This window comes from Metarhizium acridum, assembly GCF_019434415.1.
Source record: "Metarhizium acridum strain ARSEF 324 chromosome Unknown scaffold_72, whole genome shotgun sequence".
NCBI classification, from domain to species: Eukaryota; Fungi; Ascomycota; class Sordariomycetes; order Hypocreales; family Clavicipitaceae; genus Metarhizium; species Metarhizium acridum.
Window position 1 is genome coordinate 747,445 of NW_027094019.1, and position 18,176 is coordinate 765,620.

General features: G+C 45.5%; 3 protein-coding genes across 3 annotated transcripts; 1 reads left to right on the plus strand and 2 right to left on the minus strand.

The window, feature by feature from the left end:
* The first annotated feature begins 4,677 nt into the window (after nucleotides 1–4,677).
* On the plus strand, nucleotides 4,678–6,268 carry J3458_007004 (uncharacterized protein). The gene is made up of 3 exons (XM_007808575.2): nucleotides 4,678–4,976; nucleotides 5,065–5,376; nucleotides 5,473–6,268. The coding sequence occupies exons 1-3, from the start codon at nucleotides 4,793–4,795 to the stop codon at nucleotides 6,105–6,107; spliced, it is 1,131 nt and encodes a 376-aa protein (XP_007806766.1). The 5' UTR covers nucleotides 4,678–4,792; the 3' UTR covers nucleotides 6,108–6,268.
* A 579-nt stretch (nucleotides 6,269–6,847) lies between these two features.
* On the minus strand, nucleotides 6,848–10,704 carry J3458_007005 (uncharacterized protein). The gene is made up of 4 exons (XM_007808574.2): nucleotides 10,186–10,704; nucleotides 7,852–10,086; nucleotides 7,666–7,790; nucleotides 6,848–7,591 (listed from the first exon to the last, which is right to left on the minus strand). The coding sequence occupies exons 1-4, from the start codon at nucleotides 10,518–10,520 to the stop codon at nucleotides 7,203–7,205; spliced, it is 3,084 nt and encodes a 1,027-aa protein (XP_007806765.1). The 5' UTR covers nucleotides 10,521–10,704; the 3' UTR covers nucleotides 6,848–7,202.
* A 2,735-nt stretch (nucleotides 10,705–13,439) lies between these two features.
* On the minus strand, nucleotides 13,440–14,456 carry J3458_007006 (uncharacterized protein). Its single transcript, XM_007808573.2, has one exon. It carries the CDS (start codon nucleotides 14,190–14,192, stop codon nucleotides 13,452–13,454), a length of 741 nt encoding a protein of 246 aa, XP_007806764.2. The 5' UTR covers nucleotides 14,193–14,456; the 3' UTR covers nucleotides 13,440–13,451.
* Nucleotides 14,457–18,176: the final 3,720 nt, after the last annotated feature.

The following is an 18,176-nucleotide window of genomic DNA, read 5'->3' on the forward strand; positions in this document are numbered from 1 at the left end:
GCATTATATAAAGAATTATAACTAATATTATTACCTAAAAGAGTATAGTAAACTATTATAATAAACTTTATCGTTAAACTATTAAAGTTAAAAGAACCTATAATAAGAGTAGCTTATAATAGTATTTTAGTTATTATAGATAAACTCATAAAATACGCCTACTATATTCTATATAAGAAATTAAGTAATACTAAGAACTTAGCGTATATATTCTTTAAAATAGTTATTATATAACATAAATTACTAATAAAGCTTATATTAGATCGTAATAAATTATTTACCTTAAACTTTTAAAAATACCTTATAAAAACTATAAAGATTAAATAAAGCTTATTAATAGCATTCTACCTATAATTAAATAAATAAATAAAAATCTTAAACTAAATACTCGAATAATATTTGCGAAGCTATATTAACTACCAATAAAATAATTAGGTAGAATAGCTACTACTAGTATAATAGGCTTATAATAGCTCTAAGATTAACAATATAAAGATATTACTATTTAAGGTAAATTACGGATTTAACCTTATTATTAAAACACATACAACATAAAATGTAAACGCGCTAGCAGCTATAACGCATATAGTAATTATAATAGAAATACAAAAATACTTATAATAGAAATAAATATTTTTATAGAACCAAATAAAATACTACGCGAATAAAAAGAGATTACTAGCGCTAATCCTAGAGAAGAGATATAAAGTATACCTTATTCGTAAAAACATTAAAACTAAGCAACCTAATAATAAACTTAACTAAAAGAAAATTAAACTATTTCTTATTAAACGGAAAATCTTAAATACTAACTATAAACTATTATTACTAAATAGAATGAAAATCCATCCTATATTTCATATATTACTATTAAAGAAAGCACTAGATAAATCTATAATTACTACTAATATTATAATAGAAGATACTAATAAATATAAAGTTAAACGAATACTTAAAGCATGAGAAGATATAAAGAATTATTATTATCTCATTAAATAAAAGGGGTATTTAAACTCTAAAAACACCTGGGAATTAGCTAAGAATCTTATAAACTACTTAACGTTGCTTAAATAGTTTTATTAAAGAATAAAAACTTATTAGAAATAGGGAAACCTAAGTCTACTAGAAACTTAGGTGTTTAATTAAGCATGTTAAACTCTAACTCTAGACGCTTTTAGGCCTTTAACTTATTTAGACTCTCTATACTATAAGCAATTATCTTTATAGCCTTTTATTACAAATATTTCTTCTAATAACGAATCCTTTATAGACGAGCTATCACCCGCTTTAAATTCTCCTTAGCTAAAGCACGTTCTCTGTTAAGACGATCCTTTTCGCGAAGGATACGATTATAAGTATTTAAAGACGTTTCGCCTAAATTACAGCTAGTATAACCACGTAAAGCATATTCGCTACACCTATCTTTCCCTTTAGTAATAATACACTCTTAATTATTTTTTTAACACGAATTATAGAAAGGTATAATAAAGCTAAAGGCAGATATAAACTTAGAAAGACGTTTACGATTAATCTTCTAGTTAGGGTAAGATTATTATTTTAAAATATAGTTAGAAAATATTATAAAAAGAATAATAAAGAAAGAAAAAAGGGAAAAGAGAGAAAGAAAGAGAATACTTACCAAATAAAATAAAATAGCCTTAAGGATAAGACTAATAAGGGAGGAGTATTATATTACAAACTAAGGGTACTTAAAGTAATTAGTCGGCGTTATAGGCCGCTAACATGCAAATAAGAATAGAGCCTAACGGGATCGCAGGTCACGTAAGGGGATTAAATAGGATTAGTCTAATTTAACTTAATAGATTAAAGGGGATTAACCTAATCTAGTATAAGGGATTAAATAGGATCTATCTAATTTAGAACTATAATAAAGAGATAAACGAGTACTTAAGGAGGAGGTATTCCTATAGTTAAATAGTCTAGATCTCTATTAATTAATCTAAGTAATAGTTTTATTATTAAGAGTTATACTCTTAATAGCCTTATTATAATACTGCTTAAAAGCTACTCTATAGCATTTAACCTAACTTACTTTCTAAGAAATAGACCTACTATGCCTTAGAACCTAAGCCACCGTTACACTAAGCGAGTTACTTATAGTTATATAATTCCCTTTCTCCTTATATTATAGGGTTATAACTTAGGTAGTATATACGTTATTCTTAGTATAATATAACTCCCCGTTTAATATCTTTAAATCGGTTTATTGTAATTTTAATTGTATTATAAGGGTTATTTTTCTTCCCTTTTATTCTCGTAAAAACTATTCGCTACTTTACTTGCTATTAAGGTACGTGTAATAATTATTATTATAATAGAAGGTTTAATTAAGGAGTTTATATTTAATTTTAGGTTTATTTTTCTTAATTAAATAATTCTTTTCTTCTTAGATTCGTTCTAGTAAAGGTTTACTTTTTAGTAAGGGTATTTAATATTCCTAAAAGTTATTAGGTATTAGTTAGGTTTTAAATTTCTAATCTTTATTTAAACTAATGTTATTTATTAACGTAAAGCTTTCTTTATTACTTATTATACTAAGATTTCACGTGGGTAAGTCTTCTTAGTTTACAGTATAAAGCTTTTTACCTTTAGAAATTAGCTTTTATAGCTTCTTTAAGGCTTTACATTTATTCGTAAAGTATTTAGTCTTACTATAATTATAATAAGTTTTCCCCTTTTTCTTATTTATAGCGTTAAGTTTTATAGGTTTAACGTGGTACCCGTATACTATTAATATTTAACGTAGCTTACTACTATTAGGTTTATTAAACCTAGTATATAATCCGAATTTCCTATAACTTTTTTCGTAATATTACTTATATAAACGGTTATTTACCTTAATAACTATTTTAATAAAGTTATTAAATAGCTTAAAATAATCTTTTTAATAAATATTATCCTTTACTTCTTCTTTAAGTCCTTAATAGAAAACTTTTATTTTAAGTTTAGTATTCTAGTTAAGTTTTATTATAATACGTTTAAACTCCTTAGCGTAATAAGCTATAGATTTAGTTTACTTAAGTTAAGTAAGCTATTATATAGCTTCTTTATACTTATTAGGGTTTTTAAATATAATAAGAAGTTATTCTTTAAAGGTTTTATAATTAAAGAAGATATAAATAACTTTTACTTTAACTTTAGCGCTATATTTAAGATATACGCGAAGGGTTAACTTCTATTATTCTATTACTTTTTTAGTTAAGAGGTTATTAATATAAAGAATCTATAACTTAAGTATTATATAGATTTTTTTATTAACTTATAGGTAAGCTTAAGCTTATATAAGAAAGTTTCTTATATTACCCTTATAATTATTATATAATTTAGGCTTAAGAAATTTTAATATATTATTATTATTAATAAAGAATATAGGTGTAAGATTTTAAACTATTATAAGTTTCTCTTCTTATACCTTAAGTTTTTTATAGAGATTATTCTATTAGTTAAAAAGCTATTAATTTTACTTTTTAAGCTTAATAATCTTATTATAAAGGTACTTTATTATCTTCTTAAAGTTAATAGTCTTTTCGCTTAAAGTAAATATCTTAAAAGTTATTATTACTTAAAGTTTTAAGGTAACTTATTAAATAGAATTAATTAAAATATAATAGTAGCTTAGGTTTTAAGATATAATAGGTTTATTTCTTAGAAAGTAAGTTAAGTTAAATGCTATAAAGTAGCTTTTAAGTAGTATTATAATAAGGCTATTAAGAGTATAACTCTTAATAGTAAAATTATTACTTAAATTAATTAATAGAGAATTAAACTATCTATTATAGTGGAATACCCCTTTCTTAAGTACTTATTTATCTCTCTATTATAGTCCTAGATTAATTAGCTTAACTATTAATCCCTTTAAACCTTAATTAATTAGCTTAAGGTTTAGTCGGTTTAATTCTTCTTAGTTAATGTATTTAAATATTAACCTCTTTAATCGCCTCTTAGGTCACGTGGCTAGTCACGTGCCCCTGCCTTCTTCTTGTGCCTACGGGTCATACCTGTCCTAGCCGGTGCGGTCCCGTCTCGTGTCTTGTGCAGTGTCGTTCGTAACACCGCGCTTGAAACTATTTAAGTGGATAGGTGGCCTTTCTAATCCAGGGCGTGTGCTCCGACTATTTCTTCATATCCCAGATACCTACTTCTTATGCATATTATTCTCTCAATCAAAGGTAATGTAGCTTCATCGGTAGCTTCAAAGGTGCAGTGGGGAAAGGAGGCCAACGTATGTTAAAATAGACAGAACAGACGCAGTCACACTAATGGTAGACTCTAAGGGATAATATGCCCATTTGAGTAGCTCTAGCATTTCACCTGGAGCCAGATTGTAAAAACGCATCGTGTAATGAATCATGTAGGACGTATGTAATAATGTACACGGTGGAAGCACGGAGACGTCGCTACTACCTGTCCCGTGAGACTTTTGCCGTCACCAGAAATGCCGACTGCACGCCTGGATACACCTACTACCTACTAGGTATCTAGGGTAGGTAGGCAAGTAGTACTACATCATGGAACGGTCCCCACTTATAGGGCTGGAGTCGCTGGACCGTTGCAGGCAGCCAGACAATGACGCCACTCTGGGGTTTCTGCTGGCAACTGGGTCGAATCGACCCCGCCCTTGCCTTTGCCCACCTTTTTTGCCCACCTCTTCTAGTCCAGGCTTCCAGCTCTCAAGCTTCCGAGCTCCCAGCGTGACACGGCGCCTCTGCTAATTCTTCGATATCCACTACCATCACCATCCATCAGAGTTCTCCGACGGCCAACCATCGCCATGGCATCGATACTCGGCACCTCGGCCGTGCTACAGGGCATGGCCGACGCCCTACCAACACACCAACAGGCCGACGACAGCTCCGACCTGGCGAGCTCCTATGAAGCCATCGCCTTGCTCGTCCATGCATACCTGGCCGCTCTTGGCTTCCGACTCCGCGGGTTCGACCAAGATAAAGTAATACGTAAGTGTAGAGCATCCAGCGAATCCGCCCGTCAGGTAGGCGCTGCCGTCAACATCTGCTAACCAAGCTGGTTTTGCGACGCGCGTAGCCGACTGCGAGTCCCTTGCGCCTCGCCTCCCGCCCAAATGGAACTCTGGCTTCGGCTCCCTCAGTTTCGTCTACAAACACAAACAGTCCTCGATGGACTTTGTGTTCCGGATCGACCGAATGGGTGCCAAAGTCGAAGTCCGCGGCCTGGCCGTTGGCGACGAAAACATCCACCGGTTCGAGCGCACCGTGCGCGACATTGTCAACTCGGCGGCTCTCCCTGTGCGCATAACCATGACTGAAGGGCAAGAAGACCGCTCCGACCTGGTCGAGAAGCTGCGCAACGTGTTTGTCTCGGGAGAGGCAATATCCGGTACGGCGATTCACGTTTGGCTACCCCCCTACGTGGATAGAGCCTAGAGCCACCGTTGCGTACACAGTGCAGCATGCTGACGAGGGTCTGCCGCAGATTTACTGAATGACCTCAAGGTCAAAATCGTCCAGAAGCTCATCCCAAAGCTCCAGAGCGAAGGCTACGTTGAGACAGAAGACGCCGAGGAAGCAGCTCGTTCGGAACGCCGGGGCCAGGAACGGCGGAACCCCCAGCGTCCGTTCGATCCGTCTGTCGAGCCGAATATTCCTTACCACCCTCCTGGGCCCCTTCCCCAGATGGCTAGGCCCCGGCCTGGAGCTCCCGTGGGCGACTTCCCGCCTCCTGGGTTCGAGGACGAATACGAGATAAATCGGCCGCCCCGCGGCAACCCGATAGCCATGCCCGGCGGCCGACACCCATTCAATATCGGCCACGACGACTTGAACCCCCCGGGGCTGGGGCCGCATGATCCTCTTCGAGGCTCGTTCGTCCCGGGCGGCCTGCCACGTCCGGTAGCACCCAGCGGGATGCACCCAACATTTGACGACCCCCTGTTTACCGGCCAGGGCGGCAACGGCGATTATGGGGGCTACGATCCGCAAGCCCCCCCCGGTGCGCGATGGGATCCTGTCGGGCCAGGCGGCACGCCGAGATTCCCCGGGCCAGGCCAAGGACCAGGCAGCGGCCCCTTTAGCGGATCTGGAGGCTTTGGCGGAGGACATATTATCTGAGATTGCCGTGAAACCCAGAAGAAGGGTACGGAGTGAATAGTGTGCGATGCCCCCGCCGGCGACACTTTGATCACAAAGTATCGCCTGACTCGCAAAAACTGTAAGATTAGGTTGAAATACGATTAGTACCGCCATGAATAATTAATGATTGTTACGATTTACGAAACATATTCGGTACTTTGCCACTAAGGCTGTGACTCCCGGAATTGGGGTCAATCTTTTAACCTCAATTTTGACGCATAATTTAGTATAATATAAGCGCTAAACTTAAATTAGCTGGATATAATACATAAATTTAAGTAAAGACCTAATATTTTACATAAACCTTTATTTATCTTTACTTATAATATATTAAGTTAATAAAGGTAACTTTAATACCTGTAAAAGGCTTTATTACTAAGATTTACGTGAAAACTTTTAAAAAGAAATTAGTAGAAGGTTAGTAGCAGCTTCGCGCTAATTTCTATAATTAGGGTAACCGATATTCTTCTTTAAATAAAATGAGCTTACTAATCGAATAACAGCGATAATAATTTAAGGCTCACGATAATTTTTCCCATTATATAAGTGGTTATTAAATAACACACAACTTGACAAGTCAGGGCCAGCAGAGATATATCTCTTAAACAGAAAGTCTAACGCTCTCGTGTACGAAAGTGGAAAAGCCTAAAAAAATCACTGTAAGACGATACATAGTAATATTCCCACTTTAAGTTAGTAAAGCATATACTAACTAGGGTTAAAAAGTTAACATCAATTTTTTGAACCTAATTCCGGGAATCACAGCCTAATTCATCATCGACCAGATACTGTGTAGAGGGCAGTGGCTTTATTACTATATCCTTTTCTCTCACCTCAAGAGTCTGTCCCCAAGTTGTGCTATCTATGAATTTTTTAATCTCTCTACACCTAGTCCAGCAGCTCTCCATTCTATCCCGTCCATTTTATTCTCAAGTGTATCATTCAATTCCACACAGGCAACAACAAGCAAGTCGTGATAACGTTTCAGCAGTCGTGATAAATGCAACCGTCTCAAGCGTGTGATCATCTTTCTTCGTTAATCTTTCTTCTTCATCACAGAGCTTCCTTGCTAATCTAGCCTGCAGAGTTGGCAACGAGGTTAAGCCTAGTCTTTTCGTCTTCGGAAAGCATGTTGTACCACTCCTGGAAGTTGGCAATGTTCTCGCGGCCGCATCGGACAAAGAACTCCGTCAGGTATGAGTGAGTCTCATCGTCTGGTCGTCGCTGGGGGCCGCCTTCCATGAAGGTCATGAGATCAGCCTTGGTAGCAGCCAGGCCAAGGTCGAGGGTATCGTCGTCGTCCTCCCAGCCGTCTTCATCGTTGTCTTCGTCAAACTCGGCGGCAGCAACGGCGGCAGCTGCAGTGCTGGCAGCCGCACCTGCACCGGCGGCGGATGCAAGCTCTTCGATCAGGACCTTGACGATCTTCAGGGGAGCAGGGATGATTGTGTATTGATCGGGGTCTAGTTCAAGCCGTGTGGTTAGTAAGCTCCTCGAGGTGGACAAATGGATCAAAGACGTGATTCAAGATACATACTCTGCTTCGCGCGTGACCGAGTCTTAATCTTGCCATCATCGGCGCCTACAATTAAGTCACCCTTGACCTGAATCTGGGCGAGGCGGGAGTCGTTGAGCGCATAGAGCTTCGAAAGGGCAATGACACTAAACAAGGGTCAGCATTATCTGGGCAAGTACAATCAAGTAGAGTGAGCAGTCCTCGCACTTTTGTCTGATTTCATCATAGCCTGCAAAGCTAACCGAGTTCTCAAGCCACTTCGCCATAACAATCTGCAGTCCGCTGTCCCCGTTGATCTGAATCTGGCTTAGGAACTCGACGACATCTTGAGCGCCGTTCAGAGAAAGCCGGGCAAAGACCAAGATCAAAGACTGGATGAAGGCAGCAGCTTGAGCGGATGCAAGTCGATTGGCGACAGCCTGCAAAAGCTGAGGCAGAAACGGACCAAGACGCTCCTGACCAGCCTTCTCAACGAGTTCCGCAGCCAGTCCACCTACTTCGGATGCAGAGTTATCCTCTATAGAGGGGCCGAGCAGACGGTCAATGATGTGCAAGCAAACCTCGAGGCCAGATCGGCCATTTGCATCTTGCCAATTGAAAACCTGCTGATGATCATGAGAGAGAACCCACTTGACAATTTCAGAACCAGGTCGAAGGACTTCGCCTTCCTCCGACTCCATCAAGAGACGGTTCAACTTGGGGAAGATGGTGGCCACAAACCCCGCAGGGAGTGGCTCTGACCCATTTTCGGCCAAAACAACAAGCAGTTCGGTGGCGACTGTGACAAGAGGGTCGTCTTCAGTCACACTAGCAACATCAAAGGCACCGGTGAGCGTAGGCAGAGTACGAGCGCAAAGAGCGCTGAACGAAGCACTGTCTGAGAGGCTGGCAACAATATCCTCAAAGGACTCTGAAATTATCATGGTAACCTGGAAGTTGCTGGCGCCAAGCTTGGCAAGCATGAACAGCAGGTCGGTGGATTGAATTTCGCTTGAAAGAGCAATCTTGGTATCCAGACTAATGGCCGAACGGAGTGTCTCAGCAAGGACGACAAGGAGTTCGTCCGCCTCTTCCATTTCAGCAGGGTCCTTTTCGTTCATGTAGGATTGTATAGCGGTGATGATTGCCACCTGGCGATCGGCGCCTACTCGACCGGAGTTAATCAAGCCCTCAACAGCCTTGATACAGGCAACTTGGACAACTTCTGACTCCTCATTTGTGATGGCATGAACCATGCGATCCAAGAGAGCGAGAGGAGTCTGGAAAGAGCGGCCAATGATGCCTGCGACGAGGTAGCCACGAGCGCGAAGCAAAGGCTCATCGGGCTTGTTGATGGTGAAATCAACCAATTCGAGATAGGCGCTAGCAACAGCGTCAGGGATGGTCTTACTAAGATCCTGGAAGTCACTCAGAAGCATCGTAAAGAGGAAAAGGGCGGATTCCTGGCTTCTCCACAAGGATCCGTCGCCGGGAAACAGCGACTTTGTGAATCCAAACAGACCATCAACGGCTTTTTCATTGAACCACTCTCCCATCTTGATCAGCAAGTCACCGGCGGCAGTTCTAGCAGTGTAGTTTGCCGTAACTGACGTCTCTTCGGCCAGGTACAAGGAGCAATCGATGTCCCACAGTTCCTCTTCTTCTTGGGTAACCCGAGAGTAGCTGACCAGCATTCTCATAATCTCGACCATCCAGGGCACATCCTGGGCGGAAGCATGGGCTTGTAAGTGGCCATCCAGTTCCGCCTTGACGGGAGGGGAGCGGAAGCACTGGTTGAGGAAGTCGAGCTCTTCCAGGATCAGGAAATCCAGAGTGTATGGAAGGTTATCAGAGTCCTCGAGGCGGCCCTGAGCGTTGGTCTTGATGTAGAGCTCTTCATGTGGTGTCTGCAAAAGGTTCAATTCCTCCCAAACGGCGCTAAAGAAGGTAGTGCTCTGGGGAAGCAGTAGGTTTGGGAAGACTCTGCGAATGCGAAGCAGAGTCTTGACGACCTGCAGCTTAAGGGCAACTATGTGGTTCCAGCTGTCAGGTTGGGTACCCGTGCTCACGTCAGCGTCTGGTAGACGGCTCTTGAGAACATTGACAAAGAACGGGTTCCATTGAGCAAGCAGCTCTTCAGCAAATGCCTTGACTTCCTTGGAGTGATCGTCTTTAACCATGTTCATCAAATCGAAGCAGGATCGGAAGACGGAAATGGCGAGGGCTCGGAGCATGGGCTTCCGGTTCTCATTGAGGGCGACATCTGTCAGGGTCTTGGCAATATCCCGAGCCATGGAAAAGAATTGATCCTCGCTCAAGCTCTCATCGACGAGGTCACCGAGGACTCGCAGAGCTCCGTGGAGCTGGGCATCGGTGCCGGATGGAATCGTACTCAGAACGGTAGGCAGCAAGTTGGGCCATTGCTCGGGGAAGTCATGAATGGCGATCTTGCCCACTGCGTAACTATTGATGCCAGCGTTTAGTTACCAACTTGTTTCTCTTCCATCGAAGGGGTGAAAAGGGTCTAGAAGGGAGCGGGGCTGTATTGGCATATGAATGTACCTTGCCGAGATCTTGACCTTTCGATCCTCCTCTTGGCTCAGCGCCAAATCAAGAAGAGACTGCCTCAGGATAGCTCTCGTGTCATCGTCGATGGGGATTATAGGTTCGTCGTCCTGGTCTCCAATAGCCCAGTTGCCCTCGATGAACTGCCTCAGAGAGGTCAAGGCAGCCTGGCGGACACCGGTGCTGACCGAGGCATGAGAGGCAATCTTGGCCAAGGAAACGGGAAACGCAGGGTTCGTCCGGGCACGCTTAAGCTCGATCTCAGCCTGTTGTCGGGGCCCCTGGTCCGGCAGCTGGATGTTGGCGAGGAGCTGCACGAGCTGCTCCTCCATGGTGATGAAAAGCGGTCTAGTGGGCGAGGAGGATGAAGGCGGCCTGGGGAGAGGACGTCTGCGAGAAGCGTTTTCGTGCAGGCACTAGAAGCAATAATTTGCACGAGCTTGGTGCGTCTGCGCGTAGGAAGCACCAATGTATGGCGAGTTGGTCGAGGCGGTGATGACAGGCCGCGAGCTTGACAATGGTCGCGGTTGACGCGGGGCAGACTTTTGTCCTCGCCTTGGAGAAGTTCTCAATGTCGTGGGCGGATATGTGGGTCCGGGTTAATTTATAAATTATGTCAATATTAATATTGTAGAGAATATTCAAAGGTATCTTTGTAATACTGTATACTTTATGTATACTAGTACTAGCACTACGGAGTAGTATAACTTATAATATGTAATTATTGAAAGTAGTTATTAAGTTATTTGTAATTTTTTTAACTTATTTGAATACCCAGGTGCTTATATAAGGATTGTTACGCTCCATAACGGTGTAAGGGTGAGGTTGGATGGATCCGCGGCTAAAGTGCCGGAAACAACCGTGACGCTTTGAGTTCGTGGGGGTAAGAAATGAGAGCTTTATTCTTGAAATCTGTAATCTGAATCGGGTCTTTTTTTTCTCTTTCCTAAATTTGACTCTTGGTGCTTTTATCATGTGATTTGCTTGTCATGGCTTGGCTGTAGCACGCCGCGACAAGTGCAGGCGTAACCAGTCGAATCTAATTTATTTGTTTGGCGATGGTGATTTTAACAAGGACACAAGACTATAAGATGCATGGAACAAAAGACGGACTGCGTCGAGGTCTGGGATATATAATGACGTGGGCTACGCTCCATGGTGTGGTCCATGCCGAGTCTGACTTGTCCTCTTTCATCCAGCCAAACTCAATTCATCGAATTCGGAAAGCATTTCGCGGACGGCCAGATCTAGCGAGCTTTTGAGACTGCTGTGACCGTATTGGCAAGCCATACAATACACAGTCATAATAGGACAAGGCAGCGAATATTGCTCTGGCAGAGCACACATCAAGGTCGTGGCACGCATTGCCAGAGGCGAAATATCGAGCAGTGTAAGGATTCGAAACAATATAGTCGCAAAGCTATTGCAATGACTGAAGTTCAAGTTTGACGTGATGGGAGCCTCCCTCTTGGCCAGTGTCTAGAAGAACCATACCCTTTCGCAGCTCTGATAGTGCTGCTCTAGGATCTGGTGTGGGACATCTAAACTCAAAGGAAGCTTAAGCCTTGGGCGCCCATATAAGCTTACTAGACAAGGTACATGTAACAACCTTTCGCGACTCCCTCTACAACCGTTACATGGCGGTTTTGGGAAACGGTCGAGTTGAGTTTGTATGCCAACGGTGATGGTGGTAGTCACTCTTGTATATTCATCAACGAATTGACCGGACTCCAAATGGCGTCTGGTCTTTTGACAGAAGCAGTGCCTGCGGCCAATTCCGCACCGCGCAGTTGGTGCTGGCCGGCAACTTTGGCGCCGCTCTCAACGTTGCAAGCACTGGGACCCGTGCCCAGCCACAATGTGGTGTCAACTGGTGGCTATGGTGGCCCTTGAGAGTTGATTGCTCTCCATGCCGACGCCGTAGGACTTGCAATCCAGGTACGGATGTACCCCGAGCACCTAGGCCTGTGCCAACGACAAACAGCCCAGGTCTGCACGAAAAAAAAAAAAAAAAAAAACAAGGGCACCAGACGGGGTCAAAACATCCGACAACAAACGGACTTGGTGTCCAAGTACAGGCACCTCCTCAGAGACGCTAAGCTGGTCTGTGAAATAAGCTCAGTACCACCTAGCAACGCCATGCGCGAAAAGGATCTGGCAGCCCCCAAACCCGACACGGTGCCGCAATCAATGCAAATAAAAGCCGTGTCGAGAAACCCCCTCACCATCCATGCAATTTCACCAAACGCGAGGCGCGGCCAAATGATCTTTTGCGGGAAGAGGCACAGGCGTTTGTCCGTCCCCTCTGCATCCTTATTACTATTGTTATGCACCATGCCGCGCGGGCAGGTTTCTCCCATGTATCCCTGTGGAGAGTTTCCCAAAAGGGACAGGCGTGCGCTTTGATTGGCGGAGCCACGCACCTGTGCTTGTCAGCTGGGCGCTTGGACCAATCAAATAGGGGGTGGTGAAGAATCCTGTCTACAGGCGGCATCGTCGCAATTTCCGCTTGACTGGGTTGATGGCCAAGACAAACAATGTCTAGCCTGTTGTGGCATTGGGGACGTTACACGCGAGATGAGACTGAGTAAGGGGCGGCGGCGTGAGCATCAATGCTATTGTTCTACAACTACAATGTGGGATTGGGAGTTTCGACATCCTGCCACACTTCTTCTCCCTGCTGTATTCTGCTCTTGCTTTTGTCGTGGGCTTGCATATCCGGGTTTGAGGTTGAGACCTGACTGTCAGAGGTTCACACACTGCCGACACAACTTGTCCATATTCCTTTTGACATTCATATCGAGTCCAGAAAAGGGGGTTGTGTTCAGAAAAGCAAGACATCCAGGCGAAGCGCCTCTCCTCTTGGGAGATGGCCCTCCCCGTACGCCCACCCAGTACGATTAGAATATTAAATACATGAAGTGACCCTGCGCGTGTTTTGTTGCCGTAAAAAGAAATGCTAGTAATATTCAGTGAATCTAAGTTACACTCTGTACATGTCCAACAAAGATCCGGAAATGCCAGTCGTAAAATATTGCCGTAAGCCTTCAGGCTTCAACCTATGTAGTCGAAAGAAAAGATTTAAGCAAGGACGAAAGCGGCAATACCGGCGACGGCAGCGAAGACGGCAGAGCCGGCGAAGGAAGCGGCGCCAGCAGTGACAGGGGGAGGGGTAGTGCTGGATATGAACATGTTAGCCTCGTGAACGCTCTTTACGCATCAATTTGGACATTTTCAACATATTGGTCCAGTCTGTTTATGACTTACGTCTGGTTGCCACCGGCAGGGGGGTTACCACCAGCGGGGGAGTTGGCGGGGTTGGTAGGAACGGGGGGCTTGCCAGTGCCCTGAGGAGCGGTGCCAGTGGGAGGGCAGGGGACCTCAATGGTAGAGTACTCGACCGAGGTCAAGACGGTAGTGTAGCTCTTGGTGATGGCAGTGACCGAGTGAGCAGGGCAGGCGGGAGGAGCCTGGGTGGTCACGGGGGAGTTGGTGGAGGCGGCGGGAGGAGGCACCTTGGTAGCAGGGCCAGAGGGAGCAGCAGGCCCAGAGGGAGCAGGGCCAGAGGGAGCAGGGCCAGAGGCGGCAGGGCCAGAGGCGGCAGGGCCAGAGGCGGCGGGAGGCACGACGTGCGAGCTGGCGGGAGGAGGGACAACGACGCCAGTGCTGTTCCAGTGTCCGGGAACAGGCACAGAGGTGGGAGGACCGACAGGGCAGACGGTGGTGGAGACAGCAACGGTCTCGGTAGAGACGATGGTGCTGTGAGCCGGGCAGTTGGTGACCTGGGGAGCGCACGACGTGATGGTGTGGACCTTGGTAGAGTAGACGGTAGAAGTGGTCAAGGGAACCACTGAGGTCTGGACCTGAGTAGAGCGGGCAGGGCAGTCGGTGACGGTCTCAGGGCAGGCGGTGATGGTGACCAACTGGGTGGTGTAGTCGGTGGACACATCGCCAGCGATGGCGGAACCAGCCATAAGGGCAGCGGCAGCAGCAGTGAAACGCATCTTGGCGGATTGATTCGTGAAGAACGAAAAATAGGTATTAAAGAGCGACAGGGAAAGCTGAGGGCTTGATAGAGCGTTGAAAGAATGGACGACCGAAGTCAAGACGAGTCAAAAGCGATGCTTTGAGAGAAGTGGCTTTTCTGGCTGGAAAGAAAGAGAGAGAAGATGTGATACCCGGCTGGAGGATGGGAGGATATTAATACGTCAATCGACAAGCAACTCCTCCCACCAGTTTTTCCATGGCCTAGGCCCGCTCACATCGCCTCCTGGTTACTTCAAGCTCCGAACTCACAGTCCAGTCCCCAGTCGTTCGAATAGCATATCAATTACATTGCATGGCCAACTTGGACTCATTCTGCACCGGCGAATCTTGCTTGGCCCGGGAAATTGCGCGACACCAGTCTTCATGGATCCTATTCAGGGGTTGGCAGCAGCCTCACACAATGCGTTTGGTGGAGGCCAATATGGAGCGCGCCACACCTCCACTTGCATTCATGGGTAGGCCGCCGTTCCATGTACTACGAGTACTCCGCCTTCCAGACGCTGATGGGTACATACGTGACTCCATGCCTTGGTTGGTCGCTCAGGGCTGCCATCACCCTCCGAATCCTTGCTGCATCCTAGTCGAATCCACGCCGTCAGCGAAAAAGACGAGCCAGTGAGTGCCCCAAACGAGCCTGGGCGCGTGACGGAGTGGTTGCAAGGCAAGTATGCCAGCGCGGCACCTGGCTGGCTTAGTTCCTGCACAGGTCCAAGACGACCTGCTCCAGGGCAATCTTCATCTCGGAGCCCAACTTGGACAAAGGTCGCTGATGGAACGATACCCCATCGACACACCGCGCTTCAGTGAGGGTTCTATCATCTATCAGCACAGAACCGGCGGTTAGTTCAGAGACGTCTCACCCAATCTCGGTTGGATCTTTGGGCTTGGTCCCATAGCGTGTCGTCCCAATGCTTGTTTGGACAAGAGTGTGACCGAGACCAAGATTTGGACCGTGCTTCTTCACTAAACCCGGGAAATTGTGTCCACGGAAAAGGGGAGAGAAAATAAGGCGATACATTGCTGAGTGGCGACGGGGCCAGCTTGACCGCCATTATACTCTCCAGATACGAAGTAGCATGGTGGCTAATCGAGGTCAATGGTACTTCTGTACACTGTCGTCGTTCGCGTTCGATGGAACAGTCTTTATTGATGCCGCATGATACTGGGTGAAATTAGAAAGTTACACCCCAGAGTGATTAATTTGTGCATGACAGGGAAACATTTGGGCACAAACAGTAGACAAGACGCAGAGAAGACTTATACCGCATGTATGTTTCTGCGGCAGCGGCTGCAGGTCTCACCTATTGTCTTTCGTTCCCTCACAGTTGTGTGTTGTAGTATCTTGTCTAAGGCTGGCCAGGAGGCTAAGCGTGTCCAGTTCGAAGTTCTTTGGTGGGAAGCTTAGGCAAAAGGTTATCGCGGTTGTTTTTCACGAAAGTACGGAGTACGGATATAGCCATACCTGCCGATTGGGTCAAGTCTATGAAACTTGATGTTCTCGGCGGTGAAAGGTAGGAGTAGCATGGCAATGCCCCGCAGGTAGGGAGTAGAATTTCGTCGACATGCCTACCTACCTAGGTAGATATTCATCAGCTCAATGCTTCTTGTCCAGCTTGTCCAGCTGAGGACATCTTTGGGCCAAGCAGAATATTCAATGAAGCGCATAAAGCGTCTGGTGACATGACATCTCACACGAAGCTGTGACGGAGACGCCAGCATCGCGCATAATAGCAGACGGTGCTGGCATGTGTCGGTTTTGGGTTTACGCGCACATAGCCGGCCAAGCAGGAAGGAGCTACTGGTTGCGCTTGCGTGTTTGTTTGTACTGGTACCAGTACGGAGTAGTAGTTGACCCCTTTCTGTAGAGAAATTTGCGCCCCTCCTTCTACGCTAATGCAGGAACAGACCAGACAGATCTACATCCACCCACTTAAAACGCTGGACTAAACTGTCAATTATGGCCGTGCTCGTGCGTCGTTTGGCTGTTTGGACATTTTGTTTCCCTCACTGCTCATTGCATTATTTTGCCACTTCTCCAATCTCCTCTTTTTCCGGCCAACGCTCCCGCCTTGCGGTATGTATCAATGAGCTCTTCCGCCGAGTCCCGCTACGCGGGCCCAATTCTGGAATGAGAGCGACAACCCGCGACGTGCTTTAATGCCGTGATGCTAGTGGGTTCCATTGGTCGGTAATCTCACGCGTGGAGTCGAATATTCCCCTCGGCACGGCGCTGTAATACCAGTATGCTGTACAATCCAGGGAGGAGGCCTATTTTTGGGCCATCTACTCCGTATCGCGGTACGGATTGAGTACTCCGTACTACAGAGTAACTTACTGGGTAGACTTGGGGCTGCAGCCCTGTTGTCACAATAATAAGGCCCAGCTGCTACACGGTACGGAGTCATGTGGCATCACATTTTTTATGTTAACACCTGTGCTCCGATCATTACCCCCAACTTGTCGGCATGGATTGGAGAGAGCAATATATCTCTCCGTAGCTTTTTCGCGTACAACAGAGGCGCGGGTATGTCTGCAGAGGAACATGGGTGAGATTTCTCATACAACATCACGGTGGCGGACGTCCTAGGCATCATGCACTGCGTGGTCTGGTTACTCCGTATTACTTCGCGCTTCCCAGTATTACGGAGTGAATCAGTGAGGTACTATCATGTCTCTCACGAAACAAACAGCACGAGTTCGTCCCATCTCGAAGGCCGATCCCCGGTGCTCAGCCTCGTGCATGCCGCGCCCGCGTTTGTCGCACCAAGAAAGGTTGGGGCGGTCCAAACTCGAAGAGGCGCCCTTGCTAATGACGTGATGGCGAGCCAATTGACTGCAGTAGGACACTCTGTCGTGAAACATTTGACGAGAAACGGGAAACGGAACCACAGGGTGCAAGGGGGTTGCGAGGTCGCCTTTTTGTCGAAACAAGCTGTGCGAATCTGATTGGTTGCCCAGAGCTAGTCCAAAATCCGACAATATCGTGGACCCTCTAGTCTGAGTAGCGACGAAGGAGTCACGGACTCTGACGGAGCAACAGAGCGGTTTCCAATCGTGAGGGAATCCTTGCCAAGACGCTCTTTACGTGACAATAGCCACAACTTTGTTGAAATGAAAAACCAACATTTGGGCTAAACACGAAACATCGAAAATCGCCCGCTACTCTGTCGGCAGCTTCGTCTAACCTCGTATTTGCAAATACCCTGCTAATCTCCAAGCTATCACGCACACTCGACCCGAGAATTACATCGCAGGACACTCCGCCGACAGATCCATGGCCGCACCGGGGCGTTGTGCTGTCAGACATCTCCGCAAAAGGAGCTACTCTTCTCCTAGTACTAAAACTACTGTTGCTTTTGAGTTTAGTAACGTGATGGTCATTCTGGGAGATGTTCCAGCAATTCAATCAGGCATGTAGAAGTAGTCCGTGTCTTGTGTATAGTACTGAGACTAAGCCCGCCATCAGAAGTCGACTTTCCAGGAATTTTGATGGCCCGACTTGGAAGCAAAATCTCCCGTTGCATATTTAGTTCGTAACTTAACGGGTACTAAGCGAGTCCAGGCATGTGCATCCATATCACAGAACAATCCTCAACACCCACGGCAGTTGGTGACCTTGATCCTACGAATTCAGAATTAATAGTTTGTATTTCGCCAAATAAACAATGAAGCTGGTCGCGTCTGAATTCCAATTTTTTTTTTTCTTTCCCACCCAGAGTGTTGGCCTTGCATTGTCACCGGGCTACATTCCGGTTCAACATTCCTCGGTCCCACGGTTCAGAAGTAACAGTCAATCGCTCTAAGCGTGAAACTTGGTGTCGTGGCACGGCTATGAACAGGCTCATCAAACTCACATGGCGCATGTCCTTGTTACACCATGGGTGCCTGCCGTGAAATACAAACTGCAGCACCGCTGACTCCTACTCTCCTGTTCAGACGGT

Coding starts and splice junctions, on each gene's coding strand:
- J3458_007004 (XM_007808575.2), top strand. CDS start 4,793: ATGGCATCGATACTCGGCACCTCGGCCGTGCTACAGGGCATGGCCGAC. Junction 4,977..5,064: donor CGACCAAGATAAAGTAATAC/GTAAGTGTAGAG, acceptor CGACGCGCGTAG/CCGACTGCGAGTCCCTTGCG. Junction 5,377..5,472: donor CTCGGGAGAGGCAATATCCG/GTACGGCGATTC, acceptor GGTCTGCCGCAG/ATTTACTGAATGACCTCAAG.
- J3458_007006 (XM_007808573.2), bottom strand. CDS start 14,192: ATGCGTTTCACTGCTGCTGCCGCTGCCCTTATGGCTGGTTCCGCCATC.
- J3458_007005 (XM_007808574.2), bottom strand. CDS start 10,520: ATGGAGGAGCAGCTCGTGCAGCTCCTCGCCAACATCCAGCTGCCGGAC. Junction 10,087..10,185: donor AAGGTCAAGATCTCGGCAAG/GTACATTCATAT, acceptor TGGCATCAATAG/TTACGCAGTGGGCAAGATCG. Junction 7,791..7,851: donor TATGATGAAATCAGACAAAA/GTGCGAGGACTG, acceptor ACCCTTGTTTAG/TGTCATTGCCCTTTCGAAGC.